This window comes from Mauremys reevesii, linkage group 2 (assembly GCF_016161935.1).
Source record: "Mauremys reevesii isolate NIE-2019 linkage group 2, ASM1616193v1, whole genome shotgun sequence".
NCBI lineage: Eukaryota > Metazoa > Chordata > Testudines > Geoemydidae > Mauremys > Mauremys reevesii.
The window spans coordinates 75,484,799-75,512,413 of record NC_052624.1 but is presented as its reverse complement, the minus strand read 5'-3'; the positions used below and the strand labels follow the sequence as shown (position 1 = coordinate 75,512,413).

Genomic DNA, 27,615 nt, shown 5'->3' with positions numbered 1-27,615 from the left:
CTGATTTTGAGCAGCCAGATACCAGGGCTACTAGAGGGGCTCAATGGGGAGCTATGCAAATCAGGGAGGCTCTAAAGCAGCATTTTGACAATGACTCCCAGTAATACGTCTTTCTGTAATGCATTCAGCCAGGCATTGTTTACTTGCCGCTTTGAATGACCCTTGTAATGCTTGGTGCCTGATCATTAATTGTAGTCTGAAAAAGTGCTGATTGCCACCGTGTATGAATTCCAGCAGCAACCACCTTTTGTAGGACACAAATAAAGATTCATTTTATTTGAAAGGAGTATACTTTTATTATACAGCAATACATAGATTTCCATTTCTTACAAGGGACAGGACACTGGGGAGGTTCTCAAAGCTGTGTGTAAGTCCAGCTTTCATTCTGAAACCTGTCCCTACGGGTGGAGCATAAGGGATACTGTGACAGGCCGGGAACTTACAAGGAATGTGTGTGAGGAGTTTGAGGAAGGCATGGGATGCAGTTCTGTTTGGGGTGCAGGGGGAGTCGAGCATGCATGTGTTCTGACTACAACACAATCAGGGACCTTATCACCTCAGTTTGGTCCTCCATCAGCTTTATCATCTGCTTCTGCCCCTCCATCATAAACTTCTGCCTGTTTCCTCTCCTGGCTACCCATTTTTAAATTTTTGTTTATTGTCTCTCTCTATGCCCTGTGATCGTGATCTGCAGCATCAGATGATTGCAGCACTTCTTTAAACATGTCCTCCTTGCTCCTCCTGGTTCAACTCCTTATCTGCTAGCAGCGCTCCACCAGTGTGTAAGAGGTGTCCTTCAAAGGCACATCTACAGAAGCAGAAGAAACAACAAAAAGAAGCAGTACTGCGAGTGCACTCACAGCCTTGAATCATAACAGCGAAATACACTTCTTTCTCACTGTCCCTTGGCAAGCACACAGCTTGGCAAACGCCCTAAACATGGTGAGTTCGCTCCAGGGTGGGGAAATGGCCAAGATGGGGCAAAGGGTCTGGGTAGTTAACAAAGGGAATCACAACTAGCGCCATGGGGCCTTATTATAAATTCAAGCACAATTTTCCACAGGCAGAAGTGATCAAAGCCGATATCTCACTCCGGAGGGTAACTGAGGATGCAAGGGTGCATCTCCTGTATGCATGCAGCTTCAGAAGTTCCTGCAGCAGAAATTGCTGATTAGTGCAGTAAAACTGCCTACAGTGAGGGAAGAAACAAAGCAGCTCTGCCAAGGAATGGTCAGCAGAGGACTGCAGAATACCTCCAGGAAAGTTTCCTAGAGATCTCTATGGAGGAGTTCTGTGAAATCCTGGTCTGCATTAACCAACTTTTCCTAATGTAGCTGCATTAGGGAATGGGAAGCAAACACAAACCGTGCTAGGCTTATTAATTCTATCCCTTATCCCTCTTCTAACATCTAACAAAATAAAGGAAAGCTCTTCCTCATGGCACCGTGCAGTCTCAAATCAAAATGAGTACTTACCAGAGCTCCCCTCTCCTGTGTCAGGCATCCAAGAGCCGGACTAGTGTGACTAGCTAGATCCCTCCAGAGTCAAAAAAGTCCTGACTTGCCACGCTACTGGACAATCCTCTCGCCTGTCCCACATCCTCCTCTAACTCTACTTCCTCATCTACCACTTCATCCTCAAGGTTGACTCCACTGGCCACTGCCTCCAGCCCCGCTGAAGTGTCCGCAGGGCTCTTGAAGGTGGAGGTGGGGTTGTTGCCGAGGATGGTGTACAGCTCCTTGTCAAAACAGCATGGTTTTGGTGCTGCACCCGAGTGACGGTTGGCCTTCCTTGCCTCTGATATGACTGCCTCAGCTCCTTGATCTCAGCATGGCACTGCTGCATGTCCCTTTTATACCCCTTCTCCAACGTGCCATGAGCATTCTGCCTGTAGGTATCAAAGTTCCTACAGCTGGAGCAGAGCTGCAACTGCACAGCCTCCTCTCCCCCTAGACCCAGCAGATCCAACAACTCCAGTGTACACCTGCTGGAAGCACATTTGGGAGTCAGCATGTTCAGCTGGGAAGATGTGATGTGAGCTGTTCATGCTGAGCAAACAGGAAGTGGAATTTCAAAAATTCCTGGGCCATTAAAGGGGGAGGGGCACATACCTGGCTGCAGGCAGCGGAGTTCAATGGGCATTGTGGGATACCTCCTGGAGGCCACTTAGTGCTACATAAGCAAGTGCAATGTCTACACCAACACTGTGTTGCTCTAACTTTGTTGCAAAAAGCTCTATGCCTCTTGTCCAGGTGATTTTATTATGTTGGTGCAGCAGGAGAGTTAAATTGGCAGGAGGAGCACTGCAGCGTGTATATCTCCACTGTTTAGTTGACGAAAGCTGATTTTTGTCGACAAAACTGTGTACTGTACACAAGACCTAGGAGTGCCTCCCTGACCAACTCTGAAACATCCTGCAGGGATTTAATTAAAAACCCCATCCGTTTGGTTTGGCGGAACATCCCCATCTAAGGGTATTAGTGAAGCAGAGTGCACCATGACTACAAGGGGGCTCTGCAACATGTGTAAGCCATGTCACATGAACCATGATCTACTCTTAGGGGCTGTCTACGTTAGAAAATCTTATTACATATGAATGTGAATGGAAGCACTAGAGTAGAGGTGATGAGGTAGAACAGGGGTTCTCAGACTTTTGTACTGGTGACCCCTTTCACACAGCAAGCCTCTGAGTGCAACCCCCATTATACATTAAAAACACTTTTTTATATATTGAACACCATTATAAATGCTGGAGGCAAAGCAGGGTTTGGAGTGGAGGCTGACAGCTCGTGGCCCCCCCATGTAATAATCTTGTGACCCCCTGAGGGGTCCCAACCCCCAGTTTGAGAACCCCTGTGGTGGAGTATGGCAACAACCACAGCAAGTCGTGTTGGGTATTCTATCATCTAGTTCTGGTAAGGCCCCATCAGAGGTATAAGACTGGGACCAAGGTTTAATCACAACTAGATAATGGTGAATAGGATTTGCTTTGATTTACACTGTTCAAAGCCATGGTCAGCATCACATCTAACTAGAATGCTTAGTCATATTCTGATCATTTTTTTTTTTTAAACACAGATAAGCTCTCAGTGGACACAGTCTCGTCTTGAGGGTGGTGTGTTCCTTTCTCATTTGACCATCATGGAGCTTAGTGTCTTCAGAATTTTTTCTTTCACACCTAGTGTTACTTCACACTAAATTCCTTTTGGATCATGATTAGACCTGAGGGCTATTTTCAAAAGTGCAGCAGCCATGGAACACAGTAAAGGATGTGTCTGACAGGATGGGTTTTATTTTATAGAAAGGATACACACTGATAAAGAGCACATTTGCTGAGATCTGATTTCCTAGTCTTTATCTGAAGTGATGAATCTATGGCAGTGACTGATAAATGAAGGGATACCAAAGAGAGGAGAGTGAATGCACTGCTTTGGAGCTGGTTACACGAGAGTTAAACACTACCAAGAACCATGCCCATTCTGCCACATCCAGTATTCACAGCAACTTTGTACAGCTTACTTCTATTTTAAAATGGTGATTGTAAAGCTAACTTCCGGTAATTTAAAGGTGTTCAGGAAACCACTACCAATATATCCCACTGCCCCTTCAATCATGCAAAACAAATGGCCCAGGTGATGTATTGACTTTCAAGGCTTGGTTTCCTTTTTTTTTTTTTTTTTTTTTTCAATAAATGCACTCTTTACCCTTTGTCTGATCATTTCTAATATGGTTTCCTGTACACTAGCATGCAACGAGGCTGCCAATTAGCAGCAATACTGCAGGTGTTATTGGGCGGATCAGCTGCACAAAGCCAGCTGGCTCTAATTCACTTTACTCTATTTGGGGTATGTAGAGATTACCCACCACATACATTTATAACCGAGATTAAGAAATGCAACTTTAATTTATTTAACTTTTAACCCTAAAGGTAATTCCAATAATTTAATAGCAGCCTACAAAATGTATTGGAGTCAATACCTCAGCCTTTGCAATAGCATAATTACTAGTCTCCTTTTACAAAAAGTAGATCAGATTTAAGGAAAAAAATTAGAAACAGTAAGTGTACAAGACCTCCAGTCTACACAAGGAACAGAGTGGATCAAAACTTTTCTTTGTTCTGCCATCAAACACTTGATGGTGTGCGACTTGGCTAAGAAATTTAAATGCAAGGGTCCATACGGGGATTCTTGTACAGCAGATACACATGAAAACACTGATGACTAGGGCAGAGATGAAAAACTTTGGGGAATTGTTTGCTTTTAGTTACTGAATTTGTTATTCCTTCCTTAAGCCCTCCTACATTCCCTGGGTCCCCGTCCCTGGTGGTCAATGAAAAGTATAAAGGTGTTAAGGAATGCCTCAACATTAATCCTGGCTGTTGTCATTCAGCAGATGTCATCCAGGTTCCAATCAGCAGGTCTGCTGCTAATGTACAAGCTGTGCTCTCATTGCCCATCCCGGACCACAGAAAACATAACGTTAGCTGGCTTTAAAAGGGCCAAAGTTTCGAACATGGCGAAGGATTTGGCTTTCCCTGTCCAGCGCAGTGGAGTATGAGAGTGGCCTTGGCCAACCCCAAACAGAACTGAAATCAGTTAGCTACTTCAATGTGTATATTTAGTCTTGATCTGAAAATTTAACTGTATTGTTGACAAACCCATTCTCTCTCTCTGCTATTGTCAGGGCTAATGGTTTGTCATGCAGTCATGGGGCGAGGTCACCTGCACTTGTTGGGAGTCTTCTTATGTTTACTCTATAACTTGTGACTTTTGCCTCCTCCACCACCCAACTCAGACTCTTTAGATACAGTTTACAATTTCAAAACTCCGATGGCTATTAGTTCTACAGGTAACATTTTCCATGTTTTCTGATATCAGCTAGATCAAAAATTTCTTTTATTCAAAAGTTAATTTAAGTATAAGCATAATGATACATGTAGGTGCATAGTCCTTCTGGCAAAACCTGTAAACTTATTATTGACTTGGAGAAGAACTATATGTGGATATGACAGCAGCATAAGCGAAGTTAGAACCCTAATATATACCAAGGATCAAAAGACCAGTTTAATGTCTCAACATTTTGGCACACCTTCAATTCCCCCCACCCCTCTGTAGGGTAAAGAGAACAGAACTACCTGCTGTGTGGCAAAGTCACTTATATTTTGTTGGAAAGAATTAGAAGATTTATTTCAATCACCTCCAAGAATAGAAAAAACATGTACATCTCAAGGCCAAGATTTAAAATGTAGATTGAGTAGTTCTAAGCAAGTCGTTCAACACAGCAATGTTTAGTTCTGTACGATTGAGCGATTAGGATTTCCTTTTACTACATGGGTGGAAAAGCAATATTTCCTCCTGAGCTTCTTTTGAAGGGAAAGGTATGTCTGACTACAGCTTAAGATTTGGAAGCCTAACCAAAACAATACAGGGAGCATCAGAAGTGCATGCAAAGCTCACGAGAATATTTTGTAATTAGTTACTCATTTTAGCAGTTCTGCTTGTGTGAGTACATACAATACTACAGCTAATTATTTCAGAAGAGACAAAAAAAGAAATCACACTGGGAACAGAGACAATAAGGGACTTGAACAATGCTACAGTTAGCAGCAAAGGCAGCAGTAGAATACAGATCTCTTAACCGCCCAAATCTGTGCCTTAACTAGAAGGTGCTCCCTTTTTCTCTCTCTCTTCATTTAGGCGCTTTTCTATCTGTTCTTGCTAGCTTTCCCTTTTTGATTATGTAACCAGAAACAACAACAAAATCATAAACCATACTGATGGAAAGAAGAAAGATTAACTGAACAGGAGAACCCAAAAGGAATTCTGCAGTCCTCTCTCTTCTGAACTTGTCTTTAAAAAAAAAAAAAGAGTGCTCAGATACCATGCTCCTCACCGCAGTACAGATAACTAAACAAGAAGAGTTTTCTGACATCTCTTTTTATTACGACATGAGTAAACACTATCTCTCACACACATCCTGTTCTGTGCAGATCAGCCTGCTAGCTTCAGCATCTCCTACCCCCTTTAAAAGCAAGCAGCTTTGCACAGAAAGCTGTGTGTGTAATATAGGCAACCTGCAAATAAATGGTAATTGGGTTCAGATATAGAAGACTTTCACACTTAATTGACAAAAATATAGATACAAGGTCTCTGTCCAGAGGAGCTTACAATCTAACTTGTTTAATTTTCAACCACTGAAGTTATTTTTATGATTAATAGCTCTTGAAGCAGGATGGAAATTTCAAATGAGGATTTTCATGATATCTAGCACCCAGAAGCAAGAGGCCTGATCCTGTGTGGTGCTTGATAATGAATGAGGCAGGGGATGGCAGAAAGAGAAAGGATAGCCTCATGGTTAATGCAGTTGGATGGGGAACTGGATTCTATCCCTTCCTCTGCCACAAAGTACTGTGTGATGCTGGGCAAGTTGCTTATGTCAAACTTTTCACAGGTGGTCACTAACTGTGAGTCCCTCATTTTCTTATTGTTTGACTCCAGGGCCGGCCTTAGGCACCGGCAAACTGGGCAAAAGCCCAGGGCATCGTTATAAACAGGGCACCTCCAGAGCAGGGGTGCCCCTCCCCCTGCTGCTTTCCAGGCATCTGCAGCCCCAGGGCTCTTGCCCACTGCCTTAGAGCCTTCCTGGCCAGATGCTCTTGGGAGCTTCCTGTTTGCTGTAAGGAGGGAGGGAGGGAGGGGGCAGCGGGGGCACTGATGTCAGGGTGTCCCCTGCCCCCGCACCCATGTACCCCATCTCCGCAGAGCGAGGGGGGCATGTGGGGCCAGGGCTCACCAAGAGAGGGACAGAGCTGCTGGCAGATGCTGCTGCTGTGACTGAAGGAGCTTTCAGTCAGACTGGTGAGTGCCGCTCTCTTAAAGGGGCAGCGCACAGTCTCTCTCACACTCTCCCAGCTCGCACACTCCCCCAGCTCGCACACTCCCCCAGACCACACACACACACACACACACACACACCCCAACATATACCTATATTGTTGTTGTTACTTCCTGCAATGCACATATAGTCTCTGTAATTTTATTCTTTCAAAGTGCTGTTATTTTAGTTTTTTGACTGGTCTGTGCATTTCATAATTTTATTTCTCTCTTATGCTTACATTTAATTTTTGAGTAGTGAGTTCTAAAATGCCTAACCTGTCCTGGCTGGAGTAATTATCATTATTACTTTTATTATCATATTGTGCTTTGTCATTCATTATTTAAAGTAGTACAATCAAATAATAGTATCCTCCTAGAATGTAACTTTAGCTTGTACTAACCTTAGCAGTGCCAGTTTAAAAAAATATTAGCTAAACGCACAACTTTATACACTGGGCAGATGAAGGCTGTTTATTTTCAAATGTATTTTTAGCTATATATGTAAAACATGAAAATAAATGCAGTTCCATCTATGATACCAATAGCAATTATGGAGTCAAATATTAGTGAGTCACATACATGACTGTGATCGGTAAACATAAATGCCAAAATAATTAGAAAAATAAATGCCCTTTCTTAATAAAAGAGAAAAAACCTTAATCACATATGTTAAAATTATGTTTTTAGTGAAAGACAATTGACTAAAATAGAGTAGATAATAGCAGTAATACAGAGTGTTTCTGTTAGAGAAAGTAAGCAGATTGTATTAATTTTTATTTATCTCTACTAAAGATAGTGTACAAAGTATCAAATGTGTGTTTCTGATATCTGTGTTAAAGCTCCAGAACTGATACCATAAGGCTTGGGATCGGGAATATCTTGCTGTATTATCGCCTGATTTTTCTAAATGTACATATAAACTTTAAACGTGGCTTTAACTGGAGTTTGTATATATTTTTTCTTTCCTTATATAACAATTAGATACAGTGCTTCTGTCAGCTAATTCCTAAATTATTACCTGCAAAAACCCTAGAGTTTTCAGGTGTCTAAGTAGTCCCTGGAATCACAGCTAAAGTTTCCTTCCAGCCCCACAAAATCTGAAATGGTGCCCTGGGTGGGACAGGAGTGGCCAGAGGGCTGCAAGAGGGCCGTGCCTCTGGCAAGATGCAGCCCCAGTGTGACAGTGCAAAGCCTGCCTTGAGCCACATGCCAAGCACCAGGCACCACAAGCTGCAGCAGCAGCAGCACAGAAAGGTGGCAATACACCATATACCATGCCACCCTTACTTCTGCGCTGCCACTGCTGGCAGTGGTGTTGCCTTCAGAGCTTGGTGCCTGGCTAGCACCCACCAGTATCAGGCTGCCCTGCCAATACTTGTGCCAGGGCTGAGCTCTAGCCTCTGGCATCTCTTTCAATACAAATTAAACATTGGGGGAGGCAGCGGGGCAAAAAGGTGATGGGGGATGGGGAATCCCAGAGAGCCCGTGGGGGCCAGGAGTGATGGGAGGGCGCCAAAATACAAGTTTGTCCAGGGTGCCATTTTCCCTAAAGCTGGCCCTGCTTAAGATCCTGGGGTCTGATTTGCAGAAGTGCTGAATAGTGTGCAATTAATAAGGCCTGGGGGGCCATAACTGATTGAGGAGAAAACAAAATATTTAATAGTTGCTCATTAAGTAAACACCATCCATCCTGTGCACTGAATGAGGCTGAATCAACATTGTACAAGCCTCCTTAACTCTGGCATTTCCTAACTTTTGAGTGCTTCACTTTGCAAACTTAATGTTCTCTTAATATAGCTTTTGTGTATGTGTGTAAATTACACACACACCCCTCCTAAAATTTTCAGAACACTTTATAGTAAAGTTATAAACCAAGCTAAGATTACTTTTATTAGAATTAGAGGGTGCCTTGTTCACGGTTCAAATATCAAGCACTTAATTGCTTTTGTCAAGACAAAACTTGGAAACTACATATCTACACAACAGGAAAGCTATGTCTTTTGTTATTGCATTAGTGCTTTTCCAAGGAGTTAAAAAGGAAGCTGTCAGGTCATTTTTTAATTGGTTCTATTATTTTTTACCTCAGGATTGTTTGTAAAAAACCTCTTCCAGAACCTTGAAAAGATAATTGTGTTCCGTATTGATTTTGTTCTTTTCCATCTAGTAAGGATTGATTTTTTTGCCTGGTTCAGATTGAGCTGAAAATATCATCACTGTTTTTAGCTTAAGCACAACTTCAGTTTACAGTCTCTTATCATTCTACAACAGGTTCTGTCTGCTCAGGAACAACGTCTCTGTCATGGGAATAATAGCCTGGATTCTGGGTTGGGGCCAAGCTCAGTTTGACTTTGCCCAGAGGGGAGTGCTGTCTGCCACCTTCACACTTCTCAGACTCTATAGGTAGTTTGGGAAGAGCTGGCCCTGGTGTAGACCAGAGTGGCCCCAAGGACTACACTAATTTATATTATGTTACTGTGGCCTATGTACACAATAGCTCTGGCCATGCCTTCTTCCTCTCTTGGTGCACCACACTCTAGCATACCCCTACACCATGGCGCTTTGTGATGGTAGTGCAATCAGAGCCATTCTACTGGCCCTACACAACTGAGGAATCCCCTTAAACTGGTTTTATACTAGCTTTGCTGCCCACCGGGCTGGCATACATGGGCTTTCATGGAGGCCAAAATCTGGCCCAGTGTCTGTAAACTCCTTTAGACAAATGTTATAATCAAGTTATAATCTGCTTTTTTAATGATTAACTTTTGGATATAAATTTCTACTAAAGCGACACCATCAGTATGGAATCTGGTCACTTTTAAAAGACTAGAGTCCCCTTCTCAACACTTGTGGTTTTACAATCACATGCTCATATTTAAAAAAGAAAAAAAAAAGGGGGAGGGTTTCTCTCTTTCCTGTTGATATGTAAAAGAACCCCTCACAAAAAATGACACAGGAAACTGACTTGTTTACCGTATAAGAGAAACTGTGAAACTGACTATAAAGAAAATGCTGTCAAGTGCACAAAGTAAACAAACTGAAAAATAGAGAAATATTTGTCCCCTTACTCTCTTTTGGTTATATCAGTTTTAGACCATGATCCTGAAAGCTCAGACACATGGGCAGATCTCAGGGACTCAATGCAGGCACAAGGGCCACCCGTGAATATAAACTTACAGGATCAAGGCCTAAAATGTTACATGTAATACTCATAAGGTAAAACATTTACAAGTAGAAGTATATTTCTGTAGAATGTCCCTTTAAACAACAAAAATGTAGGACCCTACTGTACAATGTTTGTTCCCTCTTTGGAGTTGTAATTCTTTTGCAAGATTAGAGAAATTATATAGTGGAAAAGTATCACAATTTCCAGTAATCTTATAGACGGGAAACACACTTTTGTTACTTCCTATTTCAGTCCAGGTTAACCATCACAGACGACCATGAGTGCTTTGATACCCGTAGCAGAATAATCCTTTATCTTCAAATTGACTGCAAGCCAGTATTCACAACAATGTAATAATATTCAGATTGCCAATCAGGCTTTCAAACCTCTATTAAACCTGATCTTGTTGGTTTGTTTTAAAACCTTTGACAGAAAGCAACAGCTGAAAAAGCATACGTGGCAGAGGGATGCCATAAAGTGGTCCCTCTTCTCTTTCCTGTGTGTGATGACTTTCAGAACATTCAGGCGATGTACTAGAATTATTTTATATATATTAAAGAGACACCATCATCTTAAAAAAAAACAAACCTACTTCTCTCTGAATTTTTCCTTGCTAGTATTACAAGGACCATCTAAGGTTACTGTATATTAAAAATGAAAGTAAATATTTCTCTCTCCTTTTCATTTTGTTTACTTTTTGGCCTGAGAAGAGTGCCTGGGGAAGCAGGGACATGGCCAGGGCTGCGTTTTCATTGCATAAATGCTAGCATTCAGAGGGCCAGTCAGTGGGAGTGCACATGGTATACCTTCAAAAAGGATACAGCAAGTGCTGCTAGTAAGCATGGTGCTCCCAGAAGGCATTATACCCACCTTTGGCCTCCACTGGCATAACACTTCTATCACTGATCAGACTGCTACTCTACCGGCATTGTAATTTATCCCTGTATAATTAATTAAGGAATGTATATTGCTTCACTGTATACAGTGCTTTACAAACTCAGGTCCCAATCCTGCAAAAACTTACTACGGCGTGAATTAATTGGCATCATGAATAATTTCATGGACACAATGGCATAGGCACCAACTTTCTCCAGCGCTGGTGGGTGCCTGCGCCCCCCACCCTTTTCCCCGCCCCGACTCCATCCTTTCCCCGCCCCTGTCCCCGCCCCCATTCCAACCCCCACCCCAAAGTCCCCACCCTAACTCCGCTCCCTCCCTGCCCCTATTGGATCCCTTCCCCAAATCCCTGCCCCGGCCCCGCCTCTTCCCCCAGTGCACCATGTTCCTCCTCCTCCTCCCTCCCTGCCCCACGAATCAGCTGTTTCGCGGTGCAAGCGCTGGGAGGGAGAGAAGCAGGACGCGGCAGCACGCTTGCAGAGGTGGTGGAGGTAAGCTGGAGCAAGGGGGGCGGGGTGCTGCCGGTGGGTGCTGAGCACCCACCAATTTTTTTCCATGGGTGCTCCAGCCCCGGAGCACCCACGGAGTCAGCGCCTATGCACAATGGAACTATTTTATGAGACAAGATAATATGATTTAAAAAAAAGTTTCGCAGAGAGAATATTTCATTGGCTCATTCAGAACCAGATTGTTCTGGTTATTTCTAACCCTAGTACAGGGGTCGGCAACCTTCAGCACATGGCCCATCAGAGTAATCTGCTGGCGGGCCGCAAGACATTTTGTTTACGTTGATAGTCCACAGGTGCGGCACCCCACAGCACCTAGTGGCCGTGGTTCACCATTCCTGGCCAATGGGAGCTGCGGGAAGCAGCGCGGGGACATGCTGGCTGCTGCTTCTCGCAGCTCCCATTGGCCAGGATCAGAGAACCGCGGCCACTGGGAGCTGCAGGACTGAGGACGATCAATGTAAAGAAACTGTCTTGCGGCCCACCAGCAGATTACCGTGATGGGCCGAGTGCTGAAGGTTGCCAACCCCTGCCTTAGTAAGTAATCTTTCAACAGAATGGATTCAAGTTTATTAAGCATCATGACATCACTTCAGAAAGAGACTCAACTGTCCAAAGCTCAATAGATTCCTGAGGTCACCTCTACCGCTCACACTAATAGTGAAGCTGACAAGCAAATCGTCTGAAGGAAATGGAAACACCTCATCCTCATGATTTGCTCGGAAGCCAACTGATCTTTCTTTACCTCTGTAGTTTCACAGTTACCTCAAGAGTGATAAATGACACCCACTTTCAATCCAAGAAGGTTTGCTGCGTCTTGTTAAAATCACTGCAGCAAACTGCCTGCTTTAATTCTGATAGTCTCAGCCACTGTACACCATGATAACACTCAGAGAATGTCGTCATGCCCTGTGAATAACCCCCACTATCAGAGTTTGAGAAAAACAAGCCGAAGAAAAGAGAGTGCACTAGAGAACAGATCTTATACAGTGACCTCAACTCATTGTGGGAGAGGACTTTGGAGTTTAGTGACCAAGGTATGATACTCATTGAATACATATATGTCCCAATAATGTTCAGTTACCTGTCTCAATACAGAATAATAGAAAATAGGAACTAGGACTGAAGGGACTTCAAGAGGTCATCTAGTCCATCCCCATGCACTGAAGCATAATTGGACCATCCCTGACAGGAGTTTGTTTAACCTGAGTTACAGGTTGCAATTTTCAAAGGCAATTGATAGATTAAGCTATATAACTCCCACTGAAATTAATGGGAGTTGCGAGGTTAAATGCTCAAATTACTTCTGAAAATCAAACTCATTGGTTTGATTTCATTCTGTCGTGACATGAGACATTACAGTTCTTAGCTTTTACTTTGAATTTATCACTGTGTTTTTCAGCAAGTCACTTCATCTCCTAAAAACTTATTCTAGCCAAGACGTTAGGTGGAACATAAAACACTGTTCATAAATGTTGCTATGCTAGGTACATAATCTGAATATGACTTTGTATCATATGCTTTAGAAAAATCAAAAAGACTGTTTTAACTGACAGTTAATTTGAGTTTCACAAGAACAAGACGTCTTTTTGTTCTTTCTAAAACCAAGAATAAAAATTCACACAAATATCCTGTAGTTAAATAGTAACCCGGGCGAATCAGTGACAAAATAAACAAACACAAATTTATTTCCAAATATGTAAAAGAGTAACTAAAAAATAATCCCTCATTATCTCAGCTAAATTTACAGCTGAATGCCTAGGAACAAGAATTCTGTAAAAGGGTTGGCCACTGCGGGGTCCTGGTCCATGACTGGGTTTCTAGGTGCCACAAAAATGCAAGTTAACAACAGTAACAGTGAGTGCCTTAAATGGTTTTCTCCATGTCCAAGAGAGGTTGAGGATCTATGGAATGAGGCACAGGATTCCTGAACTGGAGTCTGAAAATGACCTCATCCTGTAGTGCTTGGAATCCAGACCCAAACAGGACTATCTGCAGGGTGTGTGAACCCCACAGCAGTACGTAATTTGAGAGGCTTTGGATTTTTAAATGCAACAGAACATTTCTAGTGACCACCCAAAGGAGGCAATTAGGGGGTGAGAGAGGGAGAGGCCAGTTATGTGGCCAAGAGATGCTTCTCCTGCTACAAAGAATCATAGAAATGTAGGACTGGAAGAGATGTTGATAGGTCATCTAGTCCAGTCTCCTGCACTCAAGGCAGGACTAGGTCAAGGCAGGATTACGTGGTGTTTGTTTAACCTGTTCTTAAAAACCTCCAATGATGGAGATTCCACAACCTGCCTAGGCAATTTTCCCAGTGCTTAACCACCCTGACAGGAACAGGAAGATTTTCCTAATGTCCAACATAACCTCCCCTACTGCAATTTAAGCCCATTTCTTTTTGTCCTACCTTCAGAGATTAAGAACAATTTTTCTCCCTCCTCTTTGCAGCAACCTTTTATGTACTTGAAAACTGTTATCATGTCACCCCTCAGTCTTCTCTTTTCCAGACTAAACACAGGAATTTCAATCTTTCCTCATAGGTTATGTTTTCTAGACCGTGAAACATTTTTGTTACTTTCCTCTGCACCTTCTCCAGTTTGTCTACATCTTTCCTGAAAGGTGGCCCCCAAAAGTGGACACAATATGCCAGTTCAGACCTTATCAGCAAGGAATAGAGCAGAAGAATTAGGGACAACACTCCTGCTGGTACATACAGGAACTATGTTGGCTTTTTTTTTTTTTTTTGCAACAGTGTTACATTGTTGATTCATATTTAGTTTGTGATCATCCACTGTAACCCAGACCCCTTTGCACAGTATTCCTGCCTAGGCAGTCACTTCCCATTTTGCATGTTCGCAATTGTAGGGTAGCTAGGGATGTGATTTATCGCGTTTATACTCTCCAGCCCACAGCACAAGTTAGTCCCCGAGCTCAGCAAGAAACTTCCCCCAGCGGCTGCTGGTTCCGGGTTTCTGGCCCTCGCCTCTGAGGCTGTGGCCCAGGGGACGAGACACCAGGCGGGGGCGAGGGGCCCCAGCTGAGCCCAGCCAGAGCGGAGCGGCAGTCGCCGGGGCTCGGCACGGAGACAGCAGGAGCCGCCCCGGCTCGCAGAAGGGGAGGGGGGAACATGGCGCCTCCCTCGGGATGCTCCGCGGGGACCGAGCCCGCTGGCTGGGTACCCCCCGGGGGCCGCCGCTCCCCGGCCCGGCCCCCCGCTCCTTACCATCTGGGCGACCTTCAGCATGGCCGAGCAGGAGCGGGCGTAGCCGCCGTCCAGCAGCCCGGGCTCCGGCCCCGGGGGCGGCGGGCAGGAGGAGCTGCCGGGGCCCGCGCTGCTGGAGCCCGTCCGGATCACCCGGGCCCCGTGAGACATCGCGCCCCGCTCCGCGCTCGAGCGGCGGCGGCGGCTCCTTCCTCCTCGCGGCTGGCTCCGGGGCTGGTCAGTCCCGCCGAGGGCAGGGCGGGGCGGGGCGGATGGGCGGCCCGGCCCTGGGGCAGGAGGCAGAGCCGGCGGCGCGGGGGCTGTGGGCGAAGGGGCGGGCGCAGGCAGCAGCCAGAGCCCGAGCGGGGCAGGGCGCGCAAGGCTAAAGGCGGGAGACGTGGGGGTGGGCTGGGGTTTTCCGGGGACAAGACGGTTCCAGCGCTAAACAGGAGACGGCCAGAGACAGACACGTGGCCGGGACACTTGCTTGGCCCCAGCTCTCAGAAGCGGGGGCGGGGAAGGGAGCCCCTGCGGCGTCCCCAGCGCGACACATCTGCCCGCAGACTGCTCATGTGACAATTACCACAGGAACCCCCCACCCCCGGCCCTCGGCCACGCAACCCGGCCTCGAGTCTCTTGGGAGAGGCACATGGGTGCGTGCCAGGGCTGAGATACAGCGGGCTGAGCCCCAGGTGGATGAGTGGGGCATAGACAATAAGATACCATATAAGAGGATCCCTTGTTGTCTCTCGCTTATTTATAATCCTCATCCTACCAGTACTTCTTGCCAGCCACTCAAAGCATTTTGCAGTTGGCATCAGCCCTGGGAGGGGTTGGATCATTGCCATTTTCCTGATTGGGAAACTAAGGCCTGCTCTCCACCACGAAGTTAGGTCAACTTTAGCTGCCTGGCATCAACCTAGTTGAGCATGTGTCTATGCTTACATTTGTCTCCCAGGCTCCTTTACAGCAATGCAGTACCACCACCTCCTGGAGCAGTGTTGAGCCATGGGTGATGTATTATGGCAGTGGTTCCCAAACTTGTCCCGCCGCTTGTGCAGGGAAAGCCCCTGGCGGGCCGAGCTAGTTTGTGTACCTGCCGCGTTTGCAGGTTCAGCCAATCGCGACTCCCAGTGGCCATGGTTTGCTTCTCCAGGCCAATGGGAGCTGCTGGAAGTGGCACGGGGCGAGGGACGTACTGGATTTTCCAACTCCAAAATGATTTCTCACTGACCAGTATCAATCCAGTGTTGCAAGTTTCCGCAGTGCAATCCCCACTTGCTTCTCCACTGTCAGTGCAGCTTTCAGTTTGATGTCCCTGTGCTGGAGAGCTGGGGCAAGCTCAGTACACAGATCCAGGAATGTGACCTCGCACATCCAGTTCTGCAGCCACTGTTTGTCATCCCAAACCTGCATTATGATGTGATCCCACCAGCCAGTGCTTGTTTCTCAGGTGCAGAAGTGGCGCTCCACCCTCTGCAGCTGCTCCATGAACACCACAACTAACCTTGAATTGGTTTTTGCCATGTCCCACAGACATCTGTCCTGCATGAAATCAGCATGTTCCCTACTGATTTGGTTCTTGCAGCTCTGCAAATACTGGAGGAGAGTGTGTCCTGTGCTTGCAACACTCCTGACACTAGTGTCAGAGATGGTGGACAGCAAGGAGGGCAGCACAGGGTTTGGGTTTTTTTTGTTTTTTTAAAAGATGCAACAATTATGGGATACGGATGACATTATGGGATGGAGAAAGTTGCCTGCTGAGAAGTCGACCCCTTGCTCCCAGTCACCCCTGCATGACTCTTTTCTGTCCCAGCATACATAGGCAAAACTTGGACAGTGGCAAGTTTTGGATGGATCAACAAGTGCACATGGCACACTGTGGTATATGTTGAAATGATATTCTTGCAGTGAGGGTGCTCTCAATATTTTACCTGAAACTTAGTTTCAGGTAATACTATAGCTTCCATGGAAGACTAATGCTAACAAAAAAAGCACACTTTCTGATTCATGTATTGTTACTCACAAAACAAATGTTTGGAAAATGGAAGCATTAGTGTTAAATGGTCACAGGAACCAATAAAGTGTAATGCTCAAATCATTATAACACCCACACAGCTGGAATGAATTCATGCAGAAAGTCTAGCAAAGCACAAGAGAGGAAATTATACATTTCCTCATGTTTAAAAATACATGCTTGTTTTTCTTTTTTGAACACATTTTCTGTGTGATTCATCACAATATGTTATCTGGTTTGGAAAGGCAGACATACCCCAGAAAAGGGAACAGCCAGTCTCTCTGCATGGCATATGCCAGGGGTGGCCAACCTGTAGCTCCGGAGCCATATGTGGTTCTTCAGAAGTTAATATGTGGCTCCTTGTATAGGCACCAACTCCAGGGATGGAGCTACAGGCGCCAACTTTCCAATGTGCCAGGGGGTCCTCACTGCTCAAGCCCTAGCTCTGCCACAGGCCTGCCCCCACTCCACCCCTTCCCACCCCCTCCCCTGAGCCTGCAGTGCCCTCACTCCTCCCCCTGCGCCCCAGCCTCCTGCATGCCACAAAACAGCTGATGGGGGGGAGGGCGCTGATCGGTGGGGCTGCTGGTGGGTGGAAGGCGCTGGGAGCAGGGTGGGGTGTGTGTGGAGCTGATGGGGGATTGCTGATGTATTACTATGGCTCTTTGGCAGTGTACATTGGTAAATTCTGGCTCCTTCTCAGGGTCAGGTTGGCCACCCCTGGCATATGCTGTTAGGTGTAGTAATTATTCACAAGTACTATAGCACTGGCCCTCTGTTTCTCACTGTGCAAGAGATCTATCACTCAAGAGATTTCCTTGGCTAGTTGGGGAGGAGAGATTTGAATGGTTGTAGGAAGAAAGAACCTCAACATTAATGAGGCTTCAACATGGATCATGGCTTAAAGTTAAGAGTTTACAGAGGAAAATATCCCCTCTATTCTTTGCTGACCAGTAAGATGATTTCTTCCCTCTGCATCTCTCTCCGGAGTGCAAATTCAGCACTCTTGGGTGTGTGTTTTTCTCCTCCTCCTTGGAAGAAGATTCTAGTAGTGTCTTTTCTCCTCTTTCTGTTAGGGAATCGGGAGATTTCTAAACCACTGGCTCAGTTTTCATAGTTCTCCCCCATTTTCCATGAGTAGCTGGGGTGTACACTATGTTGAGCTCAATCCATGTAGAACAGTATCACCACCACAGTAAGGCGAGTAATGCACGTAGTCATATTTTGCATGCACAGGAATAGAGGAAACAGCTTACAGTGAAGATTGGTACAAATTCCCCACTCTAGAACATAGGTTGAGGAACCTCACTGTACTGAGTTTTATGTTTAACATTTGGTTATAATTTTCTTTATTTGATTTACTTGCATCGTATCACATGCTTTACATATGATAATAAGGGGTAAAAATGGGGGAGAACTAAGCTTTTTGTAAAATGAATCCTGGTGACTATAAATTGACAGCAGCATCCCACAATATACAAGCACTTAACTTGAGTAGAAGTCTAGATATTTTACAGTGAGAATTTGTTACACATTAATAGTTTTATATTGCGGATTAAAAAACATTCTAAGTGGAGAAAAATATTAATAAAATATTGAAGTAGATAAAATAAGTATTTTACTAACAAGCTAATTACATAATGGTTGGGGGGGGTTAAATAAACTTTTTTTCTATCTTTAGGAGTGCACAGATGTACCTAAAGCCACAACTCTTCTGTTTTAGCACTTGTATGACAGAATCCAAACTAATTTTCTCATCCATATTTAATTAGGGAGGGAAAAGAGCATATATACATCTGGGCTAAGATTTTGTAAATCCAATTACACCAGAGAGTAAATTTCTATTAGATTTCTATAGCCATTGATGGGAAATCACTGATAAGGTTTTTGATTTTAGCTACATTTGAAGGCATATATACAGGTTTTATCATTTGGACCATTTTTATATGTTTGATATTTATTTGACCACCAGAAGACCCCATACAATTTTAATGACAAAAATATTTGATCTGTGTAGATAGGCCAGCAACTATGCATTTGTCTTCACTGCCTCCGCAGGGGGCAGTCCAGTATTTGATCTTTACTGCACAGACATGTAATAAATGCAAGTATTTAAATAACTTGGCTTCCCTTATGTTGAAGGATTTTGCCACTCAACAGATACATCAGCTGTGTGATCAACATGTGAAACATGTGAGAAGGCAGAGTAGTTAGCTTATTTAAAGGGAAGCAATATGTACTTCAAGCAGGTTCTATTCCTTTAACCCTCAGATTTCCCTAATACAAATTATAATGAGTAAAGATATGATTTTTGTCACAGATTCCATGACTTTCATAGACCTCCATGACTGTTGGCTGGAGCTGCTGCCCAAGGTAAGGTTGGAGCTTCGGCTATTAGTCCTCCCCCCTCATATTTTTAGTAAAAGTCATGGACTGGTTGCAGGCTTCTGTGAATTTCTGTTTATTGCCCATGTCCTGTCCTTGATTTTCACTAACAATACCAATGACAAAAAATCAATCTTAATATTGAGCCAACTAGATTTTCAACAGCTGGAAGGGTCAAAGATTTCTGAAGTGCAGGAGAAGGGATTTATCTGTTACAATAGTACTAGATGCACAGGATTGGGGAAACCTAGCTCTTTAAGGAGGCATGAATCAGGCTAGAGGGTGTGTCTATATTATGAAGACTGCACCTGCATAGCTATGCTGGCAGAGGTTTTTCTGTCAGTGTAGGAACACCACCTCCATGAACAAACGTTAGTTACATTGACAAAAAGCACTCCCTGGGGCTATGGTAGCAGAGCGTTGTCAGTTATGAGTCACTCGCTTGCAGTTCTACTTCACCAATACAAAAGATATGTAAAAAATGAGATACACAAACGTAAAAAAGGGTAATTTACAAATTAACAATTTGGAGGTGCTGGTGGTAGGCGGAGGAAAGTTGGAGGGAATTCTTCATGCTTATCACCTCCACTCTGGCGATTACCCTAAAGAGAACACATTTATATTTTTACTAGCATTTAGGTGACCCTGTGGCAGGTGGGATAGATTTATTTACTATTCAGTGCCCATTGGCAAAAAAGAGGCAACATCTTCAGTAGGTGTTTGATGATATACTCAATATGTTCAACTTAAGCCAAGTGAAAAAAAAACAAGAGACCTGGGCTCAGTTCTTGGCTCCACAGCTCGTGATCCTTAGGCCTGTTGGGTACAAGAACACTATCAAAAGGTAATGTGCTCAGCTTCTGGAGGCAACAGTTCCTCTGGCTAATTTTGAAGCTCAGTTAATAGGCTCTGTTGCAGCCCTCCTCGTTGGAGAGCAGAAAGGTGATTGTAGACTAAACGGAATACACAAATTGGGAATATCAAGGTTTTGCATATTATTTTAATGAAAAAAAATTGTCTCTCCTCCTATTCCCCCCCCCCCGCCCGCAAAAAAGTTGAATACATGCAAAATCAGGACATTTATTTTAAAGCATTCTTGTGCTTAGTTTTTCATGCAAACAAAAAATGAGACAATATCTAAATCTCATTTTTTATTTTGTGGCATTTATTCAGAAAGTACATCCGTGACAAAAAATAGTTAAATTTGAAAAAAATTGGCACATCATCTGGGTAGATTTTATTAGCAGCTTAATTACTATAGCTATATAAAATTTCTAGGAAAATACCATGTTAATTTTAAAAGATAAAAGACAGTATGAAATTTTGCTACTTGTACTACTTTATCATACAATACAGAGAAAATCTGTTAGTCATTACTAAAGGCAATAGTATATTATAAATAAGTATCCATTTTAATTACAGCTTAAATAATTTTCTCATCAATTCTAATGAAAAATAGTATACAAAACCTCAACCTTTCGGTCACATAGTACAATCTTCCTGAGATCTTATATCCACAATTTATTTATTTTTTTTAAACAAAATATTTACTGTGAGGTCCGTGATCTCCAAGATATAAAACTAAAATAGGCATTTCCTGCATAGCAGAAGGTAACCACAAAGGCGAAGAACTATAGAGAGAGGGAAAAGAAAAAACAAACGTTAGAAAAAATTGTATCTATTTAGCGCATTTTAATTTTATGAACAGGATTCGATAGAAGAGAAATAGTTACGTTAATAAAAATGGTGCTCATTTAGGATCTGATCCTGCCAATTTAACTCACAAAGAGAAGCAACTTATTTTATTATTCCAATAGGACCATATTGATGGAGGAAGGCACTACTCAAAGTGAATATGGTGACAGAGTCAGTGGTGAGCTGGAGCCGGTTCACATGAACCGGTTGTTAAATTTAGAAGCTGGTTTAGAACCGATTGTTAAAGGGGTGGGCAATTGGGAGAGGGAGGTTTTTCTGTTGTTACACCGGCCCGCGGGCCACATCTGGCCCTGGCCCTGGCCCCTCCCCTGCCTTCCCTCCTCTCGCAGAGCCTCAGCGTACCGCACCGCCAGCGCTCTGGACTGCTCCTGGGCATCTCGGCAGCTCCTGCTGCTTTGAGCGGCATGGTAAGGGGGTGGGGCTGCAAGCTCCAGCGGGCCACGTGTCATCCATACACACTGCCCTGAGCAGCGTGGTAAGGGGGCTGGGAGGAGGGGTTGGATAAGGGGCAGGGAGCGGTTGGAGGGGGTGGAGGTCAGGGGACGGGGAATGGGGGGAGTTGGGTAGGCATGGGAGTTCCAGGGGTCTGTCGGGGTGGTGGATGGAGGGGTCAGGGCGGTCAGGGGACAGGGAGTGGGGAAAGTTGGGTGGGGGTGGGGTCCTGGAGGGCAGTTAGGGTGGGAGGTCTGGGGAGGGGGTAGTCAGGGGACAAAGAGCGGGGGGGGGGTTGATGGGTTGTGGGTTCTGAGGGGGGCAGTCGGGGGCAGGACATGGGTGGGAGGGTCAGATGGGGGGAAAAGGCTGTTTTGGGAGGCACAGCCTCCCCTACCCGGCCCCTGATACAATTTTGCAATCCCAATGTGCAGGGCCAGCTTTAGGAAGTGCAGGGCCTGATTTGACGGGGCCCCAGCAGGAATGACTTAAAAAAAAACAAAAACAAAAAACCACCACGTAAAAAAAGCACACACGGCTTGTACTCACCGGGCGGTGCTCCGAGTCTTCGGCGGCACTGAAGGATGTGCCACTGAAGTGCTGCCGAAGACCCGGAGTGAGTGAAGGACTCACCGCCCAAGTGCCGCCAAAGACCCGATAGGGAACCGGTTGTTAAGATTTTGGCAGCTCATCACTGGACAGAGTCAGACCATTACTGTAAATACAGTACTTAACTTTTGCAAGCTTTTACTGTTCTTTTCCCAATTTCTTACATTGTATACTTCTTCCCCCTCCTCCTTTAAACTTTTTATGTATTACTCGAATAGCTGCACATCAGCTATTCTATATATTTTAATACCACGCAGTGCCAATGGTAAGGCTTCTGTTATCACTGAAAGTTATTTAAAATAGACAGCTTATGTTAAGCAATGATGAAAATTTAGGACCAAACAGGGTTAACAGGTACAATGTATCTGGTTCTATATGTTGTCATGGGCCTGATTCCGTCACCCTTACTACTGGCGCAAAGTACCACTGAACATGTATAAGGGAAGAAGAATTAGGGCTCAGATTAGACACCTTTATAACGATGCTAAAGAGTACATAACATCTGTTGGTGAGCTTTGTTTAATCAGAAGCACCAAACAAATTGTAGGAATTGGTGTAAAATATGGTTAATACATAACACTGTGAGAATGTTGTTGCATTCTTAGTTTTGGGAAGTTTTGAGTCTTTCCTGAACTGCTCATAAACAAAAATCTGAATACTTTCTTTTAGTTAAGAGAGCATGTTGGGTGGAGATGATTTTGTTATTACTGAATTCTTAAAAATCTCTTTTTAGGAATAAGCAGGGGATGGAGGAGCGTTTAACAAGCTCTCAGAGTAATAATCCAGGTTTAACAGTTAAACAGCACTATGTGCAAGTAGCACTAAAAGCGATCAGAAGAGGTCCCAGGACATCTCAGATGATCTGACTGATCTGTGGAGCATTAATGCATTCTGCTTAAAAACCCGAATCAGCACAGAAACTTGTATAGCACCAAACAAGTTCCTGCCAAAAGCAACACCCATTGAGTGACAGGCCTTTAGTTATGAGGTGCCAAGAGGGAAATAAAACACTAAACACCAGAGAGGTGAGAGAGAAGAGGTCTTCCGCATGGGTGGCGGGTGACATTTGCCGTTGTAGAGCCTAGCCCCTGCCTAGTCTCTTCCAACTGCAGCCCTGCCTCTTCTGGCTGAAACCCTGCCCCCACTCACTGCTCTCAGCCCTCCCATGGCCCTGGTGGGGGGAAAGGGGGAGGGGCGAGGGGGCCTGAGACCTTGGTGAGGTCCACAGGTGGGGGCTGAGAGCTCAGCCCCAGCCAGAGCTCTGAGCCCGGAGCCCCTCCCCCATTCTGCCCCTTCCACACATGGCCCCACTCCATTTCACCTCTTCCCCAGGGGCCCCGCCCCATTCCACCCCACTCCACCAAGGCCCTGCTCACCCCTTTCGACCCCTTGTGCCCCTCCACTGTGGCCCCCAGACCAGAAAAGCTCTGTGCCCCAGGGCCCTGTTAGGGGGAGATTTTCCAGGGGCCCCAAATTGGCAGGGGGCCCCTGATCAAGGCCCGCGTGTGGTAATCTGGCACAGTCCTCCCTCCCCGGTAGTGCAAGGTTATGGGGGAGGGATAGCTCAGTGGTTTGAGCATGGGCCTGCTAAACCCAGGGTTGTGAGTTCAATCCTTGAGGGGGCCATTTAGGAATCTGGGGCAAAATCAGTACTTGGTCTTGCTAGTGAAAGCAGGGGGCTGGACCCTGACCTTTCAGGGTCCCTTCCAGCTCTATGAGATAGGTTGTTAAAGTTTGGGAACCACTGTCCTATGAACCTCTTTCACTAAAATGTCAACTCTCATGAACCACCTCCTAAAAATGAATATTTCCAGAGATTTTCTCTTTTACCAGAGTGTAAGTTATCAAAGCAGTGATCTTGGAAATATAAAATTTGTTTTTATGACATGCTTATTACACACTATTTATTATTAATTACTATTTATCATTACAGTATTTTTATCACATTATGAAAATGGCAACACTCTTCCAAGATCTCACTTTCATAGCTTATATCACTTTGAATAAGCCTGTTATAAGACAAGGCTCCTATGTTTCATCAAGGAGTATCAGATGTGAAACAGCAGGAAGGTATTTAAGAAGCCAACTCAAAAAGTTCCTCCTACACAAGCATTCAGGTCTTGAGCAGTCCAGGCAAACAACATGTTACAACAAAGCTTAAATTTGTTCTTCATAATAATTTTTAAAACAATACTAGCTGTCTATTTAACTTTAAAAAACAGCAAAAAATATCCACCTCCCTTTCCATTTCTGATAAGGAGTCTTGAAGTTTAAATCTCCTCAGTGTGATAGATATGCTTGCTTTGATCTGTTTAACTCTTGGAAGTCCAGGGGCTCTGGGCTGCTGGCCCCGTCCTGCCTGGGGTCCCTAGGGACAGCTCTGTCCACCATTAGGGAATGTTCCCCCCCCCCAAGAACCCCCTGTAACATTTTGTGAACCCCAGTTTGGGAACCACTGAGATAGGGGAAACTTAGCCTCCCCCAACCTCCATTATGCGCTGCCCGTCGTCCTCCAGTTGCAAGAACACAGTAGAGCTGGTGTCAAAGTCGCTATTTTGATCACTGCATTTAAAAACCACACAAGACAGGAATTGTGACTATCTGATAGCAGAGCAGGTTAGAGAGCCACCTGAAGCTGCACTAATAACCTATAAAGTAGTTGTAATTTGGAGCTGCTCCATATAAAAGAATCAGATTAGGGGCATCATAGCAGCCAACGGGTCATGACCTAAGTCTCACCAAATCATTGGTGGTCTTTTCGCTGACTTCAGTGGGCTCAGGATCAGGCCCAAGGAGAACTTCCAAATCTACTGTTTTGGATTTGCAAACATTGTCTTCCTATCTATGGCCAACAATTTCAGAGATGACCAGTGATTTTGGGCACCTGCCTTAAATCACCTTGAAGAGATCTGATTTTCAGAACATGCTGAACACCTCTCTGAAAATCAAGCCACTTGAAAGCATCTTTAAGTTGGGTACCCAAAAAACAGACACTCAATATCACTAATGTAACTTAACTAATGGTCTAAATTTTCATATTCTCTTCCTCTGAATTACGGTGCATCATGCACCATCACCATTCTGTAGATTTACAAAACCTAAAACAGGATATTCCCATTTCAGCTCACACTTTTGAAAATTCCATTCTCGATGTAACATTGTCATACATAGAATATATTAGTTTTTAAATTAATTTTTTAAAAATAACTCACTGAAGAAGCTGCCCAGCTGTTGTAATTGTGGCTGTTCTGCTCATTGGTAACTGAAGATGCATCTACAATGGCAGCAATGAGGTACAAAATAAAGGCACTTCCATTAAAGCATAGACCCTAGGCCAGGACAGGAAGAACAACAACAACAACAAAAAGATTAAAAAACATTTGATATTGAGTACATACTTTTACTTGCCATTCTCCTCTCAATTAGATCTGAAAACCCTACTGAATTCATGGGGGATGCACTGATACAATTGTGAGGAGAAGTTGGCCTCTTGTGTGAACACCCCCACACCATGCAGCTGAAATACAATTCCCAATTATCCTTACTACTGCTGTAATTAAAATAACCCAACAGTGTTATAACAATAATGGCAAGTGCTGCTCATGAAACTTAATATAAACAATATTTGAATGTAATCTTAATTGTTTCACCTTGTAACTCTGGATATTAGTAAGAACACAGCCAAATTTTATGTACTTTAATACAACTATTGAGCCAAAATCTGCTTTCCTTTACATCATAATAAATCCAGAGTAACACCATTAAAGACAGTGGAGTCCGTGGATTTCCAACAGTGAAAATGAAGGCAGAATTAGACTTTATTATATCAATATTTTAGGCAACAGAAATACAAATACCAATACACCAAACAAAAACAAAAGCCACTTGATTAAGTTTCTAAACATGAAGAAAGTTCTGCATATGAATTAACCACAGTCAGAATGCTTGCAGTTTTATGCTCCTCCATTTTTGGGGAGGTCAGGTAGGGAAGGGAGTCACTCTTCCAAGATGAAGTTTCCCATCATGCACTCTGGCCCCCTTTCCGGTGACAGAAGCAGGGGCGGCCCGTCCATACAGGCAAACTAGGCGGTTGCCTAGGGTGCAAAGTTAAATGGGGTGCCAAATTCGAGGGAAAAAAACACAAATTAAAAAAAATGAAAGATGAAAAAAATACAAATAAAGATGTCATTTCAATTCCCATGCACGTATGGAGGAAATATTAATTGTAATTAATTTCTCTACATTTCTGAGAATTAATATGCCAAATCTTTTATTTACTGTAAAAATAAATAAGATTTTAACAAAACCTTTTTCAGTTTGCGACGGAGGGTCAAGATGCCCCACTCCACAATTTTGATATGCAATAACTCAGCCACAATTAAACACATCTGCCAGTGGCAAGATCTGCAATGCTAGTGACACCTAACTCGAATATACATCAAGGTCGCATAGCTGGAAATTCATGTGGAGCAAAGATATCACAAGAGGATCCATGTCAAATGGTCATTTTAACATTCGTCGCAGGTAGATGGTTAAGAATTGAGTGAATACTGTGGAAAATTGTTGTTCTTTATTCTTTGACACCAAAAAACACATCTTTCAGAATTATAAATCCAAAACATGAGTGAATATCTTTAAGCGTTATTAAACCTTAGTGTTATTATCGGGCTGTATAATTATGAACTTTTCTTTGTTATATCTGGTTCACATGTAATAAATAAGGTCCATAAAACAAAAGTAATAGCATTAATGCTTAATAGACTACGAAAGTGATGATGTCACACTCCAAGCGGGTAACCGTGAGGAAGGGGATTACTTTCCAAACAACCGGTGTCAGGTTATAATGTTGAAAAAGGTAATTTTGTTTGCGTGTAAATGCTGTAACTGTTTTAATAGGGGAGTGTATGTTACTAATCATTGAACCTTTAAGCAGTAAAAAGACGTGTTGGGATGGCTGCAATGTGGTTTAAATCGCCAACCATGTGGTGGGTGTGTCAGTCATCCTTAATACTATAATACTTGCAGTTGGGAGCACAGTACATAATATTCAAATACCCCATGGCAGAAAGAGGAAAAAGAAAACCCTCAGGAGCTGAATATTGTAAATGAAAGGCCGAGAAGGAAAAGGCCCAAGCAAAACAGTAGAGATCCTTCCTGAAATATCTTCTCTTTAATCCAAATAAAGATGAAGCAGTTCACAGCATCCAGATGAAGGAATTTTACTTTGAGATGAGGATAGCTCACATCCACACAAAAAAAAAGCAGTTTGGAAACTCAAGATGATGGAAACTTATTTCTAGATGAAGGCAGCTCACAGCATCAGACTGATATGGAAGTGGAGAAAATTTATTCACTTTCAGAGAGATGCAGAAATTGAAGTAAATGAAGTAGAAGGAAGAAAGGATGAGGAAGCTACAAAAAAGTTACAGTATAGGGACCCATATTCATGGCCCAGATCTGATGACAGTGTGCGGCAAATTCTTGTGGAACATGGACCCGAACAAGTTCATGAATTTCCCTTCCCTAAGGATGGAAATAAAAGAAAGTTCTCTGCTCAGCATTACAAGAGGAAACTCATTAATGGGGAAGAAATTCATCAAAACTGGTTACAATATTCAGTGTCAAAGGACTGTGTTTTGCTTTTGCTGCAAGTTGTTTAGAAATCAAGCAATTGGTACATCACTTACTCAAAATGGTTCGAAGGACTGGGAAAACATATCTTCAATTCTCTCTTCACATGAAAGAAGTATAGAACATTTGGAATGTTTTCAAAATTGGAAAGAACTTGAACTACGATTGAAAAAAGGAAA

General features: G+C 43.8%; 2 protein-coding genes across 3 annotated transcripts in view; both read right to left on the bottom strand.

The window, feature by feature from the left end:
* Nucleotides 1-15,106, bottom strand: part of CMTM7 (CKLF like MARVEL transmembrane domain containing 7) — a 33,959-nt gene extending 18,853 nt beyond the window's left edge. The window contains exon 1 of one of the 2 annotated variants that reach the window (XM_039524885.1): nucleotides 14,668-15,106. In XM_039524885.1, the coding sequence (XP_039380819.1) occupies nucleotides 14,668-14,817 (150 nt within the window). In that variant the 5' untranslated portion in view covers nucleotides 14,818-15,106. The remainder of the gene's footprint in view (nucleotides 1-14,667) is intronic. The other variant, XM_039524886.1, reaches the window with a different exon arrangement.
* A 5,080-nt stretch (nucleotides 15,107-20,186) lies between these two features.
* CMTM8 (CKLF like MARVEL transmembrane domain containing 8) overlaps nucleotides 20,187-27,615 on the bottom strand; it is a 49,722-nt gene continuing 42,293 nt past the window's right edge. Inside the window, exons 3-4 of the mRNA XM_039521799.1 lie at nucleotides 25,018-25,134; nucleotides 20,187-20,679 (exon numbers count right to left, since the gene is read on the bottom strand). Of these exons, the coding sequence (XP_039377733.1) occupies nucleotides 20,596-20,679; nucleotides 25,018-25,134 (201 nt within the window). The 3' untranslated portion in view covers nucleotides 20,187-20,595. The remainder of the gene's footprint in view (nucleotides 20,680-25,017; nucleotides 25,135-27,615) is intronic.